The sequence below is a fragment of the Sceloporus undulatus genome, chromosome 6, assembly GCF_019175285.1.
Source record: "Sceloporus undulatus isolate JIND9_A2432 ecotype Alabama chromosome 6, SceUnd_v1.1, whole genome shotgun sequence".
Lineage (NCBI taxonomy): Eukaryota > Metazoa > Chordata > Lepidosauria > Squamata > Phrynosomatidae > Sceloporus > Sceloporus undulatus.
In genome coordinates, this window is record NC_056527.1 from 169,104,911 (window position 1) to 169,128,257 (window position 23,347).

General features: G+C 45.2%; 2 protein-coding genes across 8 annotated transcripts in view; both read left to right on the forward strand.

Moving 5' to 3' along the window:
* GLCE (glucuronic acid epimerase) overlaps positions 1 to 7,508 on the forward strand; it is a 46,332-nt gene extending 38,824 nt beyond the window's left edge. For 6 of the 7 annotated variants that reach the window (XM_042472658.1, XM_042472654.1, XM_042472653.1 and 3 more), the window contains one exon: positions 1,366 to 7,508. In XM_042472658.1, coding sequence (XP_042328592.1) covers positions 1,366 to 2,390 — 1,025 coding nt within the window. In that variant the 3' untranslated portion in view covers positions 2,391 to 7,508. The remainder of the gene's footprint in view (positions 1 to 1,365) is intronic. The other variant, XR_006104489.1, reaches the window with a different exon arrangement.
* Positions 7,509 to 8,109: 601 nt separating this feature from the next.
* On the forward strand, positions 8,110 to 23,193 carry PAQR5 (progestin and adipoQ receptor family member 5). Its single transcript, XM_042477453.1, has 8 exons — positions 8,110 to 9,750; positions 18,297 to 18,498; positions 19,165 to 19,292; positions 19,798 to 20,003; positions 20,185 to 20,311; positions 20,914 to 21,010; positions 21,206 to 21,347; positions 21,943 to 23,193. The coding sequence occupies exons 2-8, from the start codon at positions 18,448 to 18,450 to the stop codon at positions 22,191 to 22,193; spliced, it is 1,002 nt and encodes a 333-aa protein (XP_042333387.1). The 5' UTR covers positions 8,110 to 9,750; positions 18,297 to 18,447; the 3' UTR covers positions 22,194 to 23,193.
* Positions 23,194 to 23,347: the final 154 nt, after the last annotated feature.

Here is a 23,347-nt window from a genome sequence, read left to right on the forward strand (position 1 = left end):
CTCTAAGGTGAAAGCTGTAAAAGACTCCCTTCTCTTTGTAGGAGGCACAACATCGAGGAAAGAGCTGTTGATGGAGCTCTCCGCTCTTGTTCCTCATGCCCTTTTATTGATGGCAGAGTAATCTTCCAGGACTGAGCTAAGATCTGCCAGTGTGCAGAGTGGATTTAGGTGTGCTTGAAGGCAAGGCAGAGCCAAGTTGCCCTTCAAACATCTTTGGTCAGAATCCCGTTACACATGCATAAAAATTCCCCTTCCAAAGTAATTGGACATTTTTGTCTGACGTGGAACATCCACATCCAAGTTAAGGTTGCAGAAGCAGAGTTGTGTTGGGGGTAAATGCACATTGCCCACCAGCGCACATTAGGCATGGGTGGGCATGCACATTTAGGGTTTGGTTGCAGTTGTGGAACATTGTCATTTGAAACAAGGATTGCATAATTACAGAGAGCTCAGTATATGGTGAGGTTTGGTTCCTTAACACACACCCCTCCCGTAGATACCAAAATCCATGGAAGCTCAAATACCGTTAGCTACAGTGGGGTATTAAAAATGGTGTCCCTTATATAAAAATGGCAACATCAAATTTTGCTTTTTGAAATTTATATATTTTTAAAATATTTTCAAGCTGTGGATACTTGAATCCATGAGTATGGAGGGCTGACTGTAATGTGTAACTCGACACATAGAAGTTTACAATATGAAACCCCAGTGTGGAATCTCGGTCTTTGTTTGCTTCATGAAGCTATGGGTCAGCCTTCTCCCTAGTGTCCTCTCATGCTCTGACTCATGGAGTGAGTCTAACAGCAAAATTGGGCGACTGTGTGGATCCTGAAAGGGGATAATTTTCAGTCCCTGGGACCCTTGTGGAGGAGCATACAGAATACCCCCAAAAGAGGGGTGGGAGAGAAGTGTTTTGTCCAGTGTTTCTGGGTAGCATATAAATAAGAAAGAAGCTGAAATCATGACTTATTTCCAAATCACTATCTCTCCCCACAAAGAAGAGCCTTTAGAGAGCCTCTGGTAAAACATGCCCTAGACTAGAGTTAGAAGGTGGAGATGCCAGTCACTTCGCCCCCCACCCCAGCCCCAAGTGTTTTCTCAGAAATAAAACTCCAAAGATGCTCCTCTGCCTTTCTGAATCTGGAATGAAGCTTTGTTTGGAGTTGTGCATTGCTTCTGGTAGCTTCAAGGGGAAGACTTCTTTGCCGCAGGAAGCACCAGAAGCGGTCCAGAATGGCTTGGTTGTGCTTGGGCTTTGTGTAAACATGATGCACACACATCCTTATTACTCTTTTAGTTTCTTGCAAAGAGATCCCTTGTTTTCCCTTCTAAATAGATCTACACATTTCTTTTCCTTACTTTCAGAAAGCTCTGAGGGAGCATCACTACAGCTGGGGAATGCAAAAGATTTCATTATTTCTTTTGATCTCAAGTTCGTAACGAACGGGAGCATTTCGGTGGTTCTGGAGACGACCGAGAAGAACCAGCTCTTTACCGTGCACTACGTCTCCAACACGCAACTGATCTCTTTTAAGGACAGGGATATTTCCTATGGCATCGGGCCCAGGACTAGCTGGAGCACAGTCACGCGAGACCTGGTGACGGACTTAAGGAAGGGGGTCGGTCTCTCCAACACGAAAGCGGTCAAGCAGACCAAAATCATGCCCAAGAAGGTGGTGAGGTTGGTGGTGAAGGGCAAGGGCTTCATCGACAACATCACTATTTCCACCACGGCTCATATGGCCGCTTTCTTCGCTGCCAGCGATTGGCTGGTGAGGAACCAGGATGAGAAGGGCGGCTGGCCCATCATGGTGACCCGGAAGCTGGGAGAAGGCTTTAAATCCTTGGACCCAGGCTGGTACTCAGCCATGGCCCAAGGACAGGCCATTTCCACCTTGGTCAGGGCTTACCTGTTGACGAAAGAACACACCTTCCTCGGTGCAGCCTTGCGGGCGACCGCACCTTACAAGCTCCCATCAGAGCAACACGGCGTGAAGGCTGTCTTCATGAACAGACACGACTGGTACGAGGAATACCCGACGTCGCCCAGCTCCTTTGTGCTGAACGGGTTCATGTATTCCCTGATCGGCTTGTACGACTTGAAGGAGACGGCCGGCGAGAAGCTGGGCCGGGAAGCCAAGCTCCTCTACGACCGGGGCATGGAGTCCCTGAAAGCCATGCTCCCGCTGTACGACACAGGTTCAGGGACCATCTACGACCTCAGGCACTTCATGCTGGGGACAGCGCCCAACCTGGCCCGCTGGGACTACCACACCACCCACATCAACCAGCTCCAGCTCCTCAGCACCATCGACGAGAGTCCCATCTTCAAGGAGTTTGTCAAGAGGTGGAAGAGCTACCTGCGAGGCGGCCGGGCCAAGCACAACTGAGCCAAGCAGAGCTGGTCAACCAAAAAGGGTGGTGGTTTTTCTCCCTCGGTGGTGGTGCTTGGGAGCGGACACAGCTGTTTTGTAAAGGTGGTGGTGGTGTCTGAAAACTCTGTGCGTGCGTGCGCGTGTGTGTGTACTTGTGTGCTTTTTATAAAAGAGACTTGTTTTCAAAAAAAGAAAAAAGTGATCCTTAAAACCCATCCTTTTAAACAATTGCATTCCAGTGGTTGAATACTTTAGAGCAAGGTGGGCATAGGGCAGGCCGTATGTGGCCCCGGGCACCACTTCTCTGCCCTCACCAGTCCCCCAAACCTGTCCAGTCCCCTCCCGTTCAAAGGAAAAATCACAATTTTCAGGCAGTTTTTTTACCTAAATCCGTGAGCATAGCAGAACTCTTTACTCTTCCAAAACATCTCTATTTTTCTCTACTGTCTCTCACCAAATGGTGGGAGAAAGTGACTTGATGTCACTGTGTTGCCATTTTGAGAGGGGCTGCAGAGGAAAGAGGGGTATTTGGGGCTCGGTGTGTGTGGAAAAAGGCACCTTGGTCCCCCATGCCATTGCCCTGCCCTTCTATATAGCATTGGAGGCGCCATTTCTAAGCAGGCGTCCAACAAGAAGGACCGAATCAAGGCTTAGTTCACTTACAGTGGTCCATCATGATTTGTGTGCATTATACAATATGTTTGTACTTCAGACAACCTTTAATTTTATGGGGTTTTTTAAGGCCAAAAAAAAAATTACAGAAATCATAATTGTTTTTGTTTCCCAGTGAATTTGGGGGGAAATGCTAGAATATACCTCTTTTAAAAAAAGAAAGAAAAGAAAAATATAATTCCTATTCCTTTGATCCAAGATTTTTACAACTGTGTGTTACCACGACAGAAGCCTATCGACTTGTAACCCAGAGTGTGAAGGTTGTCTGTTTTTCTAAATATATATTTTCCCCTTTTGTGGGGAAGTTCAGAGCTGTTTGGTTAAAGATTCTGTATATTGAGACATTATTTCAGAGATTTGTTTTCTTTAGAGATGTACCGTTTTCTAAAGATACGCTTTTGGGGTTGATGTTCCACCAGGAATCTCTGCGAAGGCTCCGCGAGGATAGCGAGGAGGACTACGCAGAGACGCAGACACACACCTGTGTTGTTGTGTGGCTTCTGTTTTTCCTTGCCAAAGTGTGGCTTGTGCCGGAAGCGCCTGGTGGATCACATCTGCAGCCCATTGGGATATTTTCGTTCTGTAAGCACAACCGGAAGCAGGACTGCACAAAAATGGGGCCATCTTGTCTGAAGCTGGTTCTGCCGTCTCACGTTTTTAAGTTCTGCTAACACCTTTTCCCCCATCCTATTCTTCCCCTTGATATTTCTCATTGAAAGAGTTCTCTTTTTCCGTTCCTCGCAGGATTTGGAATGGCTACTTTCCATCCTTGGTACTTGCAGAAACTAAGTGCAAATTATTGGAGGGAAAATGGTCACCTTCATTTGCACTTTTTCTTCTCTAGACTGTGAATCTACAAATGATTGTTGTTTAGTTTGCTTTTGCAGTGTCTTTCATTTTGGCAAGATGGATCAAGTATGCAGAGCTGATTGTCCTAAGGCAGAGATTCCCAAACGTTGGTTCTCCAGAGGGTCTTATCTTCTCTCTACCCAGAGCCACAGCATGGGCTTCTTTGTACGTTCCCAATCCCATAGCGCCCTGAAATGGCTCTTCAGCATTCCTACCCCACTAAAGATTGACAGGTCACGAAGGACTAGTAGCAGTCCCTTAAGGGTTTCCGTTCAGGTATACGACCATTGCACAAGAACCTTATATCGGTACAGTTCCTCTCCTCTGGTCGAGTGGCTTTGCTCAATCTGTGACAACACTCTTTGGCTGCTCTGCTATGAACCCAAATATTTCAGTGGGTCTTCTGCTATGTTACAAATCCTTGGAGACTCAGGAGGAGAGTTGCCTTGGAGAGGGACCCCAGTGCCCCCAGCATCAACCCTTTGCAAATTTCTTGTACTCTTCTCTCCATTTCTTCTGCTATAAAAATATATATCTTTTGTTTTGCAAGTGTCTTCCTGGCTCCTTGCTGCTGAGAAGCTGATGGCTTGAGAAGCCCAGTCTGTACAAAAACATCTTGATAATGATTTGGTCAGGAAAGGAGCGCCTGAAAGGCTTTCTATTCCTATAGACACAATTGCCACTGAGAGGTATTTTTGGAAATTGCCTGACTCCTCCCAAGTGAGCCAGGTCCATAGAGACGTTGTCGGCCTTTTTAATATACTCTGTGAGCTTTGCATCTCACACTTCAGATGCCTTCTAGCAAAATTGGGCAACTCTTGCTGGGGATTTTCTTTTCTCCCCTTTTCCTTCTCACATTGTAGTACATACAGGATACCAAAAGTCCATCAGTAGTCTGGAAGGATGTTAGAAACTCCTGAGCGCCTGAGCTTTTCAGGGTGTTAGAATTATATCACACACATTTGTTTTTCAGAGTGTGATGCCATCTCTTGGGAGGCTTCCAAATCTTTCCCAGTTATTTATCCTTCTCTTTGGTTAAATGTGCATTTGTTTCCCCCGCCCCATGTCATGTTTCTACGCAAGTCTGGGAAAACACTAAATTGCTTCTCGGCACTAGAAATATAAAACCAAACGTTGGTGCTAACACAAGAGCACAACAGTTTTAGATGAGGGTGGGAAACTGTGTATGAGCCATGGGTCGACCTCACCCCAAAGGCACCGAAATATCTTCCTTTTCCTCTGCTTCACCTTCAAAATGGTGGTAGGAAGTAGCATCCCATTACTTCATGTCACCATAAGGAAGGAAATGAATGTATTCAGCAGGAAGTTAGAGAGAGGATGCATTTGTCTGCATGCGTTTCAGAGGGTTTGGGTTGAGATTTTTACCCCCAAATCATAGCAGTTTTTTAAAAAATGAATGGATTCAGGTACCCCAAAAGTGGAGGCAGTGGCCCTGTGCAGCCTATGGGCTACGACTTCCACACTCCCGGTTTACAATAATCATGGTGCTAGCAATTTGGAAAAGCATTCTGGGCACTATTCACTGCACCCAAAGGAGCCCACCTGCTTTCTTGCTTTGTTCTTCTTTTCCAGAGATCTGGGTATGAATCTAAGCAAGAAAGGACCGGTGCCCTTACAGAATAATGTAAAGATGCACTTCTTGGAGGTGCTGTATGTCAGGGATTGGCGTTGCTCTCCAAATGTTGTTGAAGTGCAATGCCCCAAATCCCTGATAGTTGAATTCATTGGGAGTAGTGATCCTAACTGCATTTGGAGGGCTGTGTGTTGTCTGTTTTTGCTGTGTATGATTTGTGAAATTTTGCAGATTGAGGTTTGAGGGTCAGATATGTATGCAGCCTGCAGAGAGGAAGTTAGTGGTGTGGAGTGAATTCAGATAATTGTCGGATGGATTCACATCTTGGGAGAGCCAGGCCTTGGGAGTTAGCCATCTCTGACGCTGTTGAGGTCCCTTCTTTGGGTGCTGTGAAAACAGTCTGGAATGGCCCACAGATTGGGGTAGATCTGAGCCTTGGATGCATGATGCCAAAGTGTATTGTGCAGAATGAGTTGTTTTGCACATCATGGCCATCCAGATTCTGTGCAAACATCCCTGGGAAGCAAATACTGCTTTAGTGATCTGTTAGTGCCTTAACCATGCGGCCATAACTTTCTCTTGCAGCTGGGAAAGATTTAAATAATGACTTTGATGGTTCTGGGGTTGTTGCCCCCTGTCTACCCCAGGTGTGCAAAGGTTTGTTGGTTAGCCTGAGAGCAACAGTTGGGACAAAGAAGACTTAAAGGTATTTGAATTGTGCCGTCAGCCACTGTAGCATCTCTTGGTTTGCTTGCATGGGACTGGGCTCACATCGTCACCCATCGTCCAGCATTGTAGCCCATTGTAGCTCCAGGTTGGAAGCAGCAATCGGATGGAGGGTGGAGAAAGCTATTTCTCAGGCTAGTGTCTTTGAGGATCATCTTGGGAGAAATGGGAATTTCAGTTGTGTCGTGTTTTGGTACGGAGTCTATGGCATGGCGTGACATCCCTGATGGTTTTGAGCATCTTTTTACAACTCCTTCCATCTTTCCAAATCTTTGCCGTGGACTCGCCTTCCCATGCAGGGTGCCCCTTTCCCTGCCTTTTTCGGAGCGCTATATCCGCACCAATATGGCACTAGGTTCACGAAGAGTTGGAAAGATGTCAAAGATGGTTTGAGAAAACCATGGCTTAGCGTTACTGCAGGTGAAGATTTGACTTCGTACTGTGTTTTGGATCCCAAAAGAGGGGAGTGGAAGCAGAATTCATGCAATGGGGAAGGGGAAGGTTTGGGTTCCTGCCTTTGGGCATGGGCTGTCTCCATGCTGAACTTTTTCCTATTTGTGTAGGGAAGTGGACGAGGGGCAAAAAGCAAAAAAGCAAAATTAAAGTTTATTATTGTGGGTTGTGTGTGTGTGTGCGTGTCATGGGGAGTATTTTGGGTGCCAGAAGCGATACAAAAGCATGAAGTCTGGTACGCTGGGATTTGGAGAGCTAGGCCTTGAGATCCCTTGTTGGCTCAGCCTTTTTTTCTTTTGCGCCATGGTGCCAAAATGTTTTCTCACAAGAAACAAGGTGCATGTTGGGAGATGCAGTCCAGTAACAGACAAGCACAACCTTTGGCGCGCAGCTATTTCCCTCGCCGTCCTTACGAGGCTCACCGAATGCTGCTGCTTTTCATCCACCAATTACGTCTTTATTTTATCTTTGAACATTATTGTTGTCATTATCCCTCTTGTTGTTATTATTTACTTGCTCTCTCTTTTTCGCTTGTACATGTGGGACTGACACCATGTGTTAAATATGCAATAAATTGTTTACAGGACGCGCTTCGAAAGGCGCAGAGTCCTTTGTAAAGCTGTACAGACTTTGTGGTTTAAGCACAATGTGCACAGGTTAGTTTTCTATAAGGCAAAACAAGGTTTTTTGCAGCGGGAAAAGCCCTATTATGTTTATATATATATACATACGAATATAAATATATATATAAATATTAAAAGAAAAGCAAATGAACAAAACTTTGTGCTTCATGTAAAGCTGCTTTATAAAATTGTAAAATAAAAGAGTTTTTAATCTTAGTCAGCTGGTGTGTGTGTGTGTGAATTGTCCAAGGCCCAAATGTTGGCCTCAGGAATTGTGTGGCCCTCCAGATGTTGTGGGACTGCAGGTCCCAGCAGCCCCTAACCAACCTAACCAAAGCTGAGGGATGCTGGTAGTTGCAGTCCAATCACATCTGAAGCAATCTGGCCAAGAAAATCCAGTGATGGGTTTGCTTTTGGATCACCAAAGTCGGAAATGAAGGCAACCCACTTTTGGATGTCCAAGGGGTTGTAAGGACCACAATATTTGCATCCCTGTTGTGTTTGTGAGCATAAGATGGCGGAGAACCATATAGAGTACCTTAATCTCCTTGGTGGAAAAGTAGAGGTGAGGAATTAAATCACATTTAGGAGTCCTTTGGTCTCCCCAGTTGTGCTTCCACACTGCAGAATTAATGCAGTTTGACATTGCTTTAGCTATCATTGTTCCGTCCTATGAAATCCTGAGATATGTAGTTTGTTGTGCTACCAGAGCTCTCTGACATGGAAGCCTCAATATCTCACCAAGCTGCAAATCCTAAGATTTTATAATATTGAGCCGTGGGGGTGAAAGTGATGCCAAACTGGATTAATTCTGCAGTGTAGATGCACCCTCATCAGCCTCTGCCACTGATCTTTATCCACTCCGGGAACAAAACCAAAAATGTCTCGTTCTCTTCGGATGACAATATTGATTTTCTTTACTGGGCAATTTGTTAAGGAGAGGTCCATGCGGAAAAGGGGAAAAGGGGATTTAAATATGTTGTCTTGGTGATGAATCTGACTGTTTGCTGCTCCTTTTGTGGCGGAAGGAGATGCGTTTGCCATCTGCTGGGAATGATTGATCGCTTTGCCTGAATAATAATAAGAGCTCGGGGGGGGGGGGGGGGCTGCATATTAAAGAGCTGCTAATTTATTGCGGCTCCAACCAAAGAAAGAGAAGCAGCAGCACCTTCAACTGAGAACGATGCCTTGGGCTCTCCAGGTTTTGGACAAGACCGGCTTCGGGCACAATGAGAAGCCTGTGCAAATGTGACAATTGTCAGGGGTTAAAAACAAGGGTCCTGATCCTAAAATCCTAGGATGGGATTAAGGTTGGAGTTCGATGCAAAGAGAGTAATATGGTGTTAAGAGGCAAAAAGTGGTTTTATTCTAAGTAACAGGACAGCACATCCATGTCCATCCATCCGTTCATTTAAGGGATTTATACCCTACCTTTCTCCCAAAATGGGATTTTGCACCTGGAAATGGACATGGAGGGTGGAAAACCAAACAATTGTTAATACGTTAATTGTTTTAAGCAATCCGTTAACTACATCAGGAACAGGCATCTGCCTTGGCCAGGTTTCTTGGTCGTTGTGGGCCTTTGTTTCTGGCTGATGGCGACCCAAAGGCAAACCTGTCATGGGGTTTTCTTGGCAAGGTTTGTCCATCTTGGCCCCCTCCCCAAATTATTCCCTGGGCTTTATCTCAGTCCCTTTTGGAGGGAAATCGAAGGAAACGCCAGCAACCAGCTCTTGAGAAATTATTTATAGAGGCGCCTGGGTTTGCTCAGCTGGCATTTTTGGATGAACGTCCAAAGCCACAGAGGTCAATGGGGTCTCTTTCTCACACAACAGTCATGCACGGATTATCTATGGATCCTGTCCATTGCAAGATTCTCAAACTCAAGTGAGGCAGAAGTGCTAAAGGCTTCAGCTGAGCCGGAGGTAAAAGTAAAGGTTCAGCATCTGATGGAAGCAGTTGTATGGAAGATAACCAAGGTCCGGCATAAAAACTCAGCAGCTGAAATGAAAACCTGTGGGTTAAAGCTTGGCTGAAGAAGCTGGAGATGTCTCTGGGCAGCTCCCTGGCCAGACTGGGGAGGTCAGCCGGCCAACTTGGCCCCCAGATTGACCATTGGCCCATGTGTCCCCAATAAGGCCACAAGGGCTGCTTCTGTGCATGTAGATCTACCACCCAGGAATGGCCAGAGGGGGATGGAGGGATGAACGGACGGATGGATGGATGGAGAGCTATTTATGGGCTGTGCTTGGCCAGTGTGCCTTCTTTGGGAAGCTGAATGGAAGTGCTGACAGGGCAGGAGCAAAGCCACTCTGGCCTCCATGCGCGGCCGGACAGGCAGCAAAAGCGCACACTAGTTGAGAGAGGAGAGGCAGATGACCACTAACCACCCTTTTCTCCTCCCAGGACACAGCCGGACATCTGCTTCGAAGGCCAGAGGAAACCCAGAGGAGGAAAGGTAACCCCAAGGGGTGGGAAGTGGGCAAAGGGGCATTTCAGAGCCAGGCCACATTCTTCGGCCAGGATTCGGAGTGGCTGGGGTCAAGTGCGCATGTAAGCAAAAGCCAAGGTGACCACAATGCAATGTTCAAATGTATGTAGGGAGATCTTGCATCACCTTTGAGACTCACTGGAAGGAAGAAGTTGGCAGCGTGGGTTTTTGTAGACTAAAGTCTACTTCGGATGCATATGACTGGTGACAGGTCAAAGGCATGCAACGACAATGACAAAATGTTGTTGCATTGGGAAACTAAGGCCTCGGCTGCAAACGCCTTTCCAAAAGTCAAGCAAATTTCCTTGCAAAGTTTGAAAATCACCATTTTGCCTTTAGGATTAGAAGGAGAGGATGGAGCGCGCAAGGGCTCCCCCTGCAGCACATTGCACATATATACATTTATCAATACACTTGAAGTTGCTCCGCTTTGAAACTTTCAATAAAAATGATTTAATAATAAACCAAACCAGTTTCGGTTTAAGCATAACTCAGCACGCTTTGAGAAAATGTTGCTCTCTGTTCTTTATCTTTCCGCACTTTAGCAAATAGGAGTAACAGAAGTGGAGCAAAAAGGAAGGACTCCTTTATTTTTTCAGTAGCAAAGAAAAGAGCATCGTCTCTGAACAGAGTTCTGAAGCAGGTTTTCAGGCTTTTCGTGGGACACGGGAGGTCCACCCTGTTTTTGTGGCCTTTTAGTTTCATCCTGTTCTTGTTTTGCAACTTGGGGAAGGTTAGAAAAATATTCGGAGCTGCCTTTTCACGGCATCCATAGGTTTCCACCGGCTCAGACTCGTCGCACCGGTTCTTCCAGAGCCTACAAGGAAGGCCAAAAACTCATTCTTCGGGAGGTGCTGGGTTCGGACCCTGCGTTCCCTTTGCGTGCCTTCGAGTCGTTTCCAACTTTTGCAAACCTTAATGCAAACTTATGTAAACAGGGCATTATTCCTGGCAAGGTTTATTCAGAGGGTATTTGCCTCTGTTTCTGGGGCGTCTTTGGATTCTTGCCGTTGCTTCTGCCTTCCTGCTATTATTGTACAATATCCTCCCAGAGCCAGGATTGCTAAATAACCCCAGAGTTATGAAAAATGTTGTTTGGAGCTGTTGCATAATTTGGTTGAAGGTCTACCAGTTGCAAGTGGTGCAAGATATTTATGAGTGTCGGTTTCTGGGGAAGGCCAGGACGGACATCTCCTTTAACCCGGCAATGATGTGCACCGGAGGAATGGCCAGTTTCGGTGCCGGTTTGGAGGACACCACGTCCCCATTCCACCCCGATTCCAAAGTCAGAGCCTTATTAACCTTTCTCCATCCATCTGAAACCAGGAGGACAATATTGTGGAGATACAACTTTGTGCCCACAACACAATTTCTGCCACCTCCTGTCCCTTGGCATCCTATGCCATCCATCTTATGCTGCCTAGAGCAAAGGTTGGTTCTTTGGTCATCTGAATGGTTCCTCCAGAAGGACCTTCTGGGATGCTATTGGTATCTTAAGCATGCAAATGTCCCCCTATGGAAACATTTGGGGCCGATGTGCAGCGTCCGCTCTCTCAGCCTCAGGGCTAGGCAATGACAAACCTCCTCTGAACAAAACCCTATAGGAGTTGAAGGCTTTCAAGGCTGGCATCCATGGTTTTTTTGTGGGTTTTTCAGGGTATGTGGCCCTAAAAAGAGTCTTCCTTTGCACTGGGAAGAAACTCTTCTAGAACATGGCCATATAGCCTGAAAACCCCACAAAAAACCTATAGGGGTTTATTACACCGGGGCTAATTCCGGCATTAGAGAGAGATTAAAGCACTTTTAAAGCATCCTGCAAATGAAGCAGCAACAGCCAGTAATTGCGCCAATAGCTATCACACGCAAAGTGATATCGGAAATACATCGTCACTGAAATCCCGAAAATAAAAAAGATGCGCGTTAATGCTTCTTTGTGACCATTTTAATGGCGGGTTTTAATGGCGACATTGTGTGAAATCGTTTCGCATAATTACATGATTTTTTCCCTGGGATATTCACGGGATAAATTCCCGTTCTTCTTCATGTGATAAAACTCCTCTTTCTGGTTGCTCCATCCTAGCCCTGTATGCCAGGATTCCCCTTGGAAAGTAACCACAAAGCCCATGTTCCTTTGAAGCAAAAGGTGGATGGCTGAGACCCCCTTGGGCTCCCCAGGAGTCCCTTTTTCTGGCCAAATAAAAAGGAAAGGCGGATGGCTGCTTCCAAAAGCAGAATGTCCGGTTTTTGCGTCGGTTGCACCTGTCGCTGTTTGACATCCGCACAATACCTGCCACTCAAAACCAGATGCGAACTTTGGGGCCATTCCAGTATTGTTTTCAGGGTAGAACTTTGATCACAAAACCTGCCTCGGTTGCCTAGCCCTGGCTTAACGCATCGGCCGCCCAAGGATTTAACAAAGCCTGGCTTTGTCTCAGACAAAAGTCACGCAACGGTCAGAGAGATACCAATAGAGGAGAATTAAATACATGGCAATCCATGTTCCATGAAACCGGAGCATACATGGAAATGCATCTTCATCTATAAGAACTTTGGGATGGCCTTAGTTTCAAAAGTGGCACTTAGGTTGGAAAAGGAACATGGGCTTTGTTGTCGTTTCCATACATTCCTAGAGGAATCCTAGCATGCAAAGCAGTTTCTTCTGGACTTACTGTTACGCCAAGGGAACTTGTATCACCAATAATAATAATAATAATAATAATAATAATACTACATTTATTTATATCTCGCCTCTCCGGTTCGATCGAAGCAACTACCAATAAGAATAAAATACAGAATACAATAAAATACCCAAAAAAACCCATTATCCCTCCCTCCAACACAACGCTTAAAATACCCCATTAACAGTAACGATGGTAAATAATATCCAATGATGAAATAACAGAAGGTGATGGGCATGAGCTTTGGTTGATTTTTTGGTCTATTATCTCGGATGCATGCTTTGGAAATGTAACTTAACTACACCGAAGGAAGTTCCAAAAGCAATTACTTACAGGTAACTATGTCAGTTGGAAATGGTTGCTTCCTAACCTTTGACTGTTTGCAGGTAGATATGTCTACCTTTACCTTTAGATATGTCTCTGTGGGTCTGTCTCCTTCCTGGGAGAAGGAAGGCACTCTGCACATCCTCAGAAACCCTAGAACAGGGAGGAGGAGGAGGAGGAGGAGAAACTCTTTCTTTGCTCAGATGGGCTTTTATGGTCATTAAAAGTGACAACTGTCATGCAGGACAGCAGCCATTTCCTTCTCAGGATGTATCTATGCTGCAGAAATGGTGCCAGTTTGATATTGCATCAATTGCCGTGGCTCAGTGCTATGGAATCCTGGGATTTGTAGTTTTGTGAGAGACTAGAGAGCTCTGGAGCCACAGCAAACCACAAATCCCAGGATCCCATAGGGTCTTGGGATTTTAATGCATCTCTTTTCAACTGTATGTTTTTTTACTGTTGTAAGCAGAATATTTATTATTATTATTATTATTATTATTATTATTATTATTATTGAGCCATGACCGTTAAAGCAGTGCATTAATCCCACAGTGCGGCTGCAGCCCTAGGAACCACAGATTCCTGTGTTTTCACATTGAGTGCGCATCTGCGTGAAATTTTTGCTAAGGCATGAAATACGCCTTGTTTTAACAATGGAAAGGTCCTCTCTCTCGTTCCATTTGCAAGACCTTTTTCCGCTCTGGAGCCACAGGGAATGCAAAGCTGGAAATGCTCATTTTGCGTTGCCTTTCAGGTGTCCTCTATGGAGCAAAAATGGAGGGGAAAGGGCCAGAGAAGTCATGTCCAGCTGGTTTTGTGTTTGCTTCTGCAAATACTGCTCCCTCTCCTTCCCTCTGTCCTTCGCCGGCCGGAAAAGTAAATGTATTCGCAGCGACGGCTGTGAGAAGTTAAGTTTTATGAGGCTACGCTTAAGCATGCCTTGCTGGAGGGAAGTGAAGCCTCCTTGTCCCAAGGCACTAGATCTTGGAGATACCTGTTGCAAGAAGGAAGGAGGGATTATTATTCTTTCAGGTCCTCCCTATGCTCTTCTTGCAGTAGGTTGCCAAATGCCTGTTTCTCCTTCATGCCTTTGCCTGGTCCAGTTTTGGCAGTGCAGCCCTTCATATCTTCAAGGCGTAACTATGGGGCCAGTTATAGGGTTGGTCTGAATGTAGGAGAGCCAGTGGTTTGAACACTGGACTATGACTCCGGAGACTGGGTTCGAATCCATTGGGTGACTTTGGGCAAGTCTCAGCCTCAATGGCTGGCCATAGCAAACCCCTCTGGACACCAGGGAGCCCTGGTGGCGCAGCGGTTCAATGCCTGTACTGCAGCCATTCACTCAAAACCACAAGGTTGCGAGTTCAAGACCAGCAAAAGGGCCCAAGCTCAACTCAGGAGGGAGCTAAAATGAGTACCCAGACTGTTGGGGGCAAATTAGCTTACTTGCTAATTAGCTTACTTACTCTTCACCGCTATGATTTTTGGAATAGCGGTATATAAATAAAACAAATTATTATTAATTATTATATCTTGCCAAGAAAACCCTATGGACCTTATCGTATGAGGCACTTACTGCGCTGGAGTTGTGGCCCAAATGCTTCAGAAGCGCGGAGGTGGGATCGCCGGTGGCGCTTCTCAAACGTTGTTGAAGCATTGCGCTGTTCTCCTGTCGCCAAAGCGTTCATGGAGCAGCCATTTGTTGCATGACGTCCGATCCCGTTATTACGGAAATGGCTGCTCCGCAAACAATTTGTCGATGGGAGAAGAGCGGGATGCGCTTCAATGACGTTTCAGAAGTGCAACCGGCAATCTCACCTTTGGGCCACGATTCCATGGAAAGTGCCTTGTGCGATAAGGTCCTAAGATAGGGTTGCCTTAGGGTCGCCATAAGTCGGAAATGACTTGAAGGCGCACAACATAACACACAAACACACACCTCTCCCTGATTCCTAGATTCCTAGAATCCAAACTGCTAATGGCCCATCAATGGAAAACTGTGGATCTGGTAAACTCTGAAACTAAAGTGATGATGATAAACATAATAAAACAGCCCCTTCTTCCCCAACAATTAATGTGGAGTACAAAACATGGTCTCCTCCAACGTAAGCCTAGTTGTCACGCAAGATGCCATGCAAGATCGCAATGGGTTTGGCTTTTTGGGTCAAACGTGAAGATTGTTGCCCGGTTTTACGGGTGAATAATCTCCTAAACCCATTTGGTGCCATGCCATCTCAGTCATTAAGAAGTTACTCATTAACGCTTTCCAAGTTCTTGCCCAGAACGGCTGCCTTTTTTTCCCTGCAGGTGCCACTTGCTTGGTTGTATTTTTAAAAGGGCTGCTGGGAGGACACCTGAGCCGTCTTTTTTATATCTCTACGGGCAAAGCAAGGACGTTTCCCACAGGCGAAAGTCGCGGCGCATGGCGGTGCATTCCTCCTCTCTTAGCAGGAAGGATCGCCTTCAGGGCTGGATGGTTGCAAGAGCAACAGCCATCTTTCTGCAAAAGGCAGGTGTGGCTGTGTGTTTTGGGAAAACCTCATGCTCCATCCATATTGCCCTGAAAGGTTGCGCCTCGCCTGCGCCTCTGGAGATATAAAAACCAGGGAGAGAAACTTCGGAAAGTCCAGAAACCCAGCAAGTCTAGCAGGTCTGAATCTGAGATCCACCGAAGACGCTCTTGCGCCAAGGAAGGTATGTGCCCAAAACGTTGGTTAAGAGGAGGAGCAAGACTTTGGAGATGATTTCGGTATTAAAGAGAGATTAAAGCGCATTTTAAAGCATCCCGCAAATGAAGTGGAAATGGCGAGCAATGGCGCGAATGATCATTGCACGCAATTACGCAAATAAAGCAATGTCGGAAATGCATTGTTGCTGGAATCCCAGAAGTAAAAAAATGTGCATTGATGCTTCTTTGTGAGCACTTTAACGGCGGGTTTTAAAGGCGATGTCGTGTCAAATCGTTTCGCATAATTACCCGATTTTTTCCTGGGATAAACTCCCAAACTGCTTCGATCTTTGGAGAGGCGAGAAATATAAATAACCTCTATTATTATTATTATTATTATTATTATTATTATTATTCTGTAACAAACTAATTTGACAGATTTGGTGGTGAGTTTAAAAGAAGCCAGGAGTCTTGAATTGTGAGCCGTGAGTTTCTGGCTTTGAGTATTTCCTTGGCAGGGAAGTTTAGGGGAGATTTGTGTAAATTTACAGCGCTATATAAATAAAGCTCAATAATAATAATTTTGGTCTCTCTGTCTGTAAAATGGGTCTCTGCCTTGCGTTCTGCAGGAATGACACAAGGTCTAAATTCCAAAATTATCATTATCATCATTATTGCCGTTGTTTAGTGCCATCCACATTCATGGCGCTTTACGACCAGAATACAACATTTATAACTATTCCAGTAATACAAAATATTAAAACGCGATACTAAAAGTATGCTGGCTATTGGCCATAGTAAATGGATTGAATTGAATACTGAAAGGAAAGGTATAGATGCAATAGTAGGCAAAGGTTGGCGTGACAATATAGGTAACTTACTTAATAGAAAGCAGGAACATCAATATTTCCAAGTCTTAGTGCTGAGATGCACCTTCCAAAGTGGACCATATTATGAATACTGGGTTTCTCTATTGCTCAGCATCTGTTTTTGGGATGTTTTGGGTTCCTTGGGAGATGCTTTAATTGGGGTCTTTACAAAGAGAGGATGCAAGGAGATAAAAACAAAAAGGCTTGAATGGAAGGAATTGGTCTTTCTTTCTTTCATTCTTTCTTTCTGTCTAAAGTAAAGAGCAGAGGAGCGCCTGAGCGAAGGTGTGGCCGAGGTATGTGGCTTCTCCCACCTTGTGCAAATTCTTTCCAGTTCGGCAAGGGTTTGTGACCGGCTTCTGGCCAATTTCAGAGCTCTGGAGCTCAGAAATGTTGTGGTTTTGGGTCAATGATAGTGTAACTTTCCAAGAAGAAGAGAATGGGGTTTGCCTTCCCAGTCCACCCAGTAGAACCAGAGAACTGGGAATTTCATCCAAGGGTCATTTATAACCTGACCCACTGGATGGAAAATAACCACAGCAAACGCATTCAAAGTAGTTCATGGGGTATGCATATAATTTTATTATGGCATTCAAAGACCCTCTCCAAATATGTGTGCATAGTTGTAGGAAATCTCCCCCGGTTCTAATTTTTATTGGGGATGCTTCGATTGTGAGTTCCTGCATGGCAAAACGGGGTTGCATTGGATGGCCCTTCTTCCAACTCTATGATTCTATGGAGTTTTATCACACGGGACAGAAAATGGGGTTTAAACTGGGGAAAAACCACAAAAGCAGAATGATTCTGAGACGATGTCCAGGTTGACACAACATTAATTTGGATAGAAACTGGAAAAGACATGCAAAAGTGCCATTGATTTTCAGATACGTATGAACACGACATTAACCTGGACGCAATGTTGACAAAACGCAATTCTTTTTACTTTCAGAAAATCCTGAAAGTAAAGAAGCAGCTGGTCTTTCACCACTTTCTGTCCAAGTTAATGTCGCATTAAATGCTGATTAACCCCCAATTTGTCTGAAAATCAACCCCGCTTTTGCGTGTCTTTTTTTGGGTCATTTTTGGGTTTTAAATCTCGTTTCTGCACGAGGATTTCTGCCTCCCGTGTGATAAATTCCTATGAAAAGGAGATCCATCCCCAAATGATCCCAATCCATCAGAGAATGCGAGGCCATTTCCCAAAGCCAAGGGTCAGCAAGGACAATGACCCTCATGCTCAACGGCTGATTCCAGAGATTTCCATCTTCTTTGGCAGACTCCTCCATAACATTCGGCGCACTTTGCAGAATCAGCAACCTTTGGCTTTGTTTTGCAAAGCTTGCATCCTGTTTTTGTTCAAGTGGCAACAACAGAATACAATATACTGTAATGTACAATTCAGAGCTGGGCTTCAATTCAGAGCATGTTCCCTTTTTTTGGACTACAGCTCCCAGAATCCCCTAGCCACTTTTGGTCCTCCAAAAATATTTTGGACTTCAGCTCCGGAGCTCTGGAGCTTCTGGGATCTAATAAAGTCCAAAAAACACTTGGAAGGCCAAGGTTTGGGAACCACTGGCATTTTATGGCGCCTTGTCCTCCTTTGCGTCTGAGATGCCACTGCAGAGAAGACACTGCTTTTGGGGTCTTGCTACAATATTTTGGAGACGGAGGGGGGACCCTCCGTTCCTCGGGGCTTTGTTTTCCTTTCCAAAGTGGGGCATGGCCCTATTTTTGTCCCAGAACAAAGGAATCCCCAGAATGTGGGTGTAGCTGAAACCCACAAATCCTTCCTCGACACGCCTTGGTTGGCTTGGACCGTTGCCTGCGGGTTGAAGGTGAGGAGGACGTCTTTGGGTTGCTTTCGTTCCTCCTATGCTATGGCAACCTCAGTGACACTTGGTCCTCCCTCCCTCCCTCCCTCTCATATATATATATATTTATATATCTCCACTTCTGGGTTTCTGCACACAGATCTGAAGGAAGTTGCTTCAAGCAATAAGAAGGAACAAGTCTACAGTGAGTCACTGATGGAAACCTAGCCAAGGCTGGTCTCCAAAAGCGGCCAAGTCCTTTGCAAGGAGAACTCACTCTGCATCCCATTCACCTTCCATCCGTTTGCACCATGCTGAGTTTGAAGCTGCCACGTCTTCTCAATATTAACCAAGTCCCCAAAGTAAGTAAATTTTGGATAGCGCCTTGGTCCACTGTGCGCCTAATCGATCTATATGTACATTTGGGGTTACTGTGTATGCTCATATATATACTCATATATGTGTGTGTGTGTGAAAAACTGAGTCTGTTTGCTCCCTTTTGTAATGGGAATGATGGACGTGATTCGAATACGACTCGGGAACTCGATCTGAGCCAGACTCGCAGCAAGATTCGTTGCTTTATAGCCCAGTGGGAATGGCCCCTAAAACAACAACATTGCGTGATTAAATATCTCTCAGCATGTGCAGACTTTCCTGCCTTCCAAATTTTGGCAGTGGAGACATCTGGCGGACGTGGAGAAGAAAGCCGCCCAATTCAGCCCCATAAACGTAATAATAATAATAATAATAATAATAATAATAATAATAATAACAACTCCAGATATGCCCCAGAGTGGGGAGGATGCTGGTTTCTCTGGGTGGGATCTTGCATAGGATTGCCATCATCAGCACTTCTTGGTTCATGATTTTTCCTTACTAGAAATAAAAACCAAACCAAAATGGTGAAAGTAGGGCTGCATCTGCACTATAGAAATAATGCGGTTTGGCACCACTTTAATTGCCATTCATTCTGAACAGCTTCCTACTGGATCCAATTCATCCAGATGCTCTTGGTCTCCCTTGTGCAGGTTTTCCGAGAGCAGGGCATCCTTTTCGGGTACCGACACCCAAAGAGCTCCGCCACAGATTGCCTCATCAGCGTCTTCCAAATGACCAATGAAACCATGAACATCTGGACTCATTTCTTGCCCTCCTGGTAATGTCAACATGTGCACATGGATGTGCTTCTATCTCTCTGACTCTCTCTGCACAATGTTTTTGCTACCTTGATGCTTGCGTCACTGATGGGACATTGATGTGGGGCGGCTCAATCGTGGATTATTCAAGCATTGTTGGCCATTTAGCAAATTAAAACAAAAATCCACCAAACAGCAATACCTTTATTAGCCAACCGAAATGCACAATACACTTCTTGCAAGCTTTCGAAGCTCCACTGGCTTCTTCTCCATTAGGCATCTGCAACAGAATGCAGGCATCTTACTAACATCTCTAATTTGTCTCCTGTTTGCTTTGCAACATCTTGCCTGATGAAGAAGAAGCCCATGGAGCTTCGAAATACCTGCAACAAGCATATTGTGCATTTCGGTTGGCCAATAAAGGTTTAATTGTTTGGTGGGCTTTTGTTTGATAGTCGGGGGATAGGAGAGATTAAATCCACTCTGGGGACAAGTGTGTCACGCAGATTGCTGTTGATTTCCCAGGTACTTCCTATGGAAGCTGTTGACCTTCCTCTATGGCTGGGATGCCTGGAGTGACCGCTACACCTGGCCCTTCGTGGCCTACCTGGCCACCTGCTGCGTCTACCCACTGGCGTCCAGCTTCGCCCACACCTTCAGCACCATGTCCAGCCGCGCCAGGCACATCTGCTATTTCTTCGATTACGGCGCCCTTGCCGCCTACAGCCTCGGTGAGGTCAAAATGCAACGCCAACGGGTCTTGACCCTTTCAGGCCTTGGCACTGTGACTCTCTACATTATTTTGCTGATTCCCATTCCATCAATGGGATTTGCTTACATGTTTGCTCCATGGTACTTGGCACATCATGGTTTGGGCTCCATTGTGACCGCTTCCGTGGCTTTTGTTTCCAGGCTCTGCCGTGGCTTACTCTGCCTACGTTTTCCCAAACGAATGGGTTGGCAGCACGTTCCACCGCTACTACCTCTCCGTCGCTGTCCTGAACACAATTTTTAGCACAAGCCTCTCCTGCTATTCCAGGTATGGTTGGCTTTCTCTCCCAATGCAGGAATATAAGAGGTTGGGGAGAATGCTGTTTTCACATAGACTTGACTGATGTGGTTGCATCTGCACTGCAAAAATCATGCTGTTTGATGCTGCTTTAACTGCTAGGGCTCAATGCAATGGGATTCTGGGATTTATAGTTTTGTGAGATGTTTAGCCTTCTCTGTCTCTGGGGCCACAATAAACTATAAATGCAAATACTTGCAGTGAAAAAACAATTGCTCACCTGCTCTGTCCATAGTTGGCTTTATATTCTATCAAACTACGGTCTGTATTCCTATCTGGATAATTTATTTGTAATTGTACTACATTAGTGTCGTATTACTTCCTTCCCTTGTGTATGTGTGTGCATATAAGACTAGACAACTTTGGTAGGGCTGACTCTTGTGTTGTTGTTGCTTTATTTTGCAAAGTGACACTTATACTCCTGGTGCTATATATGATGATGATGATGATGATGATGATGATGATGATGATGATGATGCATAAAGCTTGACACTTCATGAGTTTCTGCCAAGGACAGTCTTGGATTTTCTTAGCTGTTTGCTTAAGAGATGTATTTTTGTTTTTCAATCCAGGTTTGTTGAAATGGAGCACCTGAAGCTCAGCAAAGCGATGCGCACATTAGCCTTTGCGTATCCCTACATGTTCGACAGCATACCTCTCTTCTACAGGGTAAGCTGGGGTTTTCAAAAACAGTTTTGTTTAAAAGTCTCCATCTGTGCAATGCTTTCCACGTTGCACAATTATAGAGGCTTCATACCATTTGAACTTCCATGGTTCCAAATCTGGGATTTGTAGTGTCATGAGATAGGACTCCCTTGCACTATGGCTCTCTTGCATCTGAACGCCCTTCTTTTTCATGTCCAGTTGCACTTGTGCGAGGCGAGCGGCTGCCATGAAAGCGTGGTCCCTGTCCACTACAAGCACACTGCCCTGGCCTTGCTCACCTGCTTCCTTTTCGCGACACACTTGCCGGAGCGTCTTGCACCCGGGCTCTTCGACTACATAGGTGAGCGTGCAAAAAGAAACGAAAAGGCTCACTCCTCTTCCAATGTTCTGAATTGTTTTCCATTTGCTAAAAAAGACCCTTTTGCTTTGACACGCCTGCGGGATTTGATTTTATGGGAAAGAGCTTATATATATATATATATATATATATATATAGAGAGAGAGAGAGAGAGAGAGAGAGAGAGATGTGACTTGTGACTGGTCTTGCAAGGACACAATCCGCTCTTTGTAGTACCCCTTAAATTCAGTCTTGCACTCTGCACCCCAAGTTGGGAACCCAAGGTTTAATGCTTAATTTTTGCATGTTTCTAGTGACGTTATCTGATTTAATTTTTGTAAGAGAGACAGCATGGGGTAGTGGTTTGAGCATTGCACTCATTGGGGTTCAATTCCCAGTTCGGTCATGAAAACCTACTGGGTGACTTTGGGCGAGTCACACACTCTCAGCCCCAGAAAACCCTAAGATAGGTTTGTTTTAGGGCTGTCATACGTTGGAAATGGTTTGAAGGCACACAGTTTTTCATAAGCCACCTAGCCAAGGCCGGGGGAAAGGCAGAATAGTAATAACTGCAGTATGTTTCTTGCATCTTTTGCAGGGCACAGCCACCAGCTCTTCCACATTTGTGGGATCATTGGCACCCACTTCCAAATGGAGGCCCTTCTGACAGACATGTCCCAGCGGCGCGAGTGGCTCCTGGCTGCCTTACCGGCCCCTTCCTTCTCTCAGACCATTGGGCCGGTTGTGGCGTCCACTGTGGTCAACCTCCTCATCATCGCCGCTTTCACCACGACGCTTTATTCCATGCCAAAGTTCTCCAGGAGGAAAAGCAAACGCCGGAGCGACTGACGCTTGCTTTGGACATTATTTTTGCAAGCCGAACTATATATGGACATTAACAGAATGGAGCTGCTGTATTCCCTGCTTGGAAGGATTTGGGGCCATAGCTGAGAAATGACTTAAAGGGACCTTTTAAAAATTAATTAATTCCACTTTTGTCTCGCACTTTTTAAAAAGTTGGAAGTTGCACTTGATTGTGGAGTGGCTCTGAAGTGACAAGCTGACCGTTCGAATGCCTTCTCCTAAAGCCGGAGGACTCTGTGAGGACTCTGAGTAACTCCAAGCACTGAATTTTGCAACTGTAGTAGTCAAGTTGCACAAGGTTATGATAAGGGTGACTATTTATCTAGATATCCTGGTTTGCACTGTGGAAACATTAATCCCTTTCCATGTCAAAGAGGCCTTAAAGTAATTTTATGCAACTTATATATACTTTGAACTAGAAACAGGATTGTGAAGTATAACTAGCTATAAGCGTATATGCACCAATATTTCACAGAATAAAACTGAGATATGCATGTAGAAGACACATCGGAGTCTGGTCAAGATGGCAACGGTTATTAATGAGCTTGCAGCACTTTGCTTTTGCCTGATTCTGTTGGAAAGAGCGAGATCCTTCTCCTTCCTCTCTTCTCCTCTGAGTTTTCTGAATGCAAACTGTTTTTACACTTTGAATTTGGTTTGCAGCAACTGAAATAGGATGAGGACAAAGGGGTCAGAGAGGAGAGAGAAAGGGGGCCATTTTAAAAGCAGCTGGAAAAGTGGGATGGCAGAGGGCAGAATTGGAATTGGTGCTGCCAAACCAAAGCACTTATAGAGCGTATGGTGGAAGCTGTCTATCGCACAGTGATGATGATGATAATGATGATGATGCACAGACTTTTGCAATTCAAACATTTGCAAACCATTGTCAAGGTTTCTTCCAAATCGTTTCTCTACATTTATATTTTTATAAACAGCCTCTGCCGAGGTTTATTGCATTACAGGCACTTTGGGGGTTCAATAAATGAAGGCATAAATATCCTTTGACTGTGCAATGCATTATTCACCCCAGTTTTGCATTCGAGGGGAAGACCGACTCTTCTGTGGAACTGGTTAAATAGTAAGAAAGGGAACAGAATGGATTGTTCTTGCAATGGAGACAGGCATGGCATCCTCCAAAG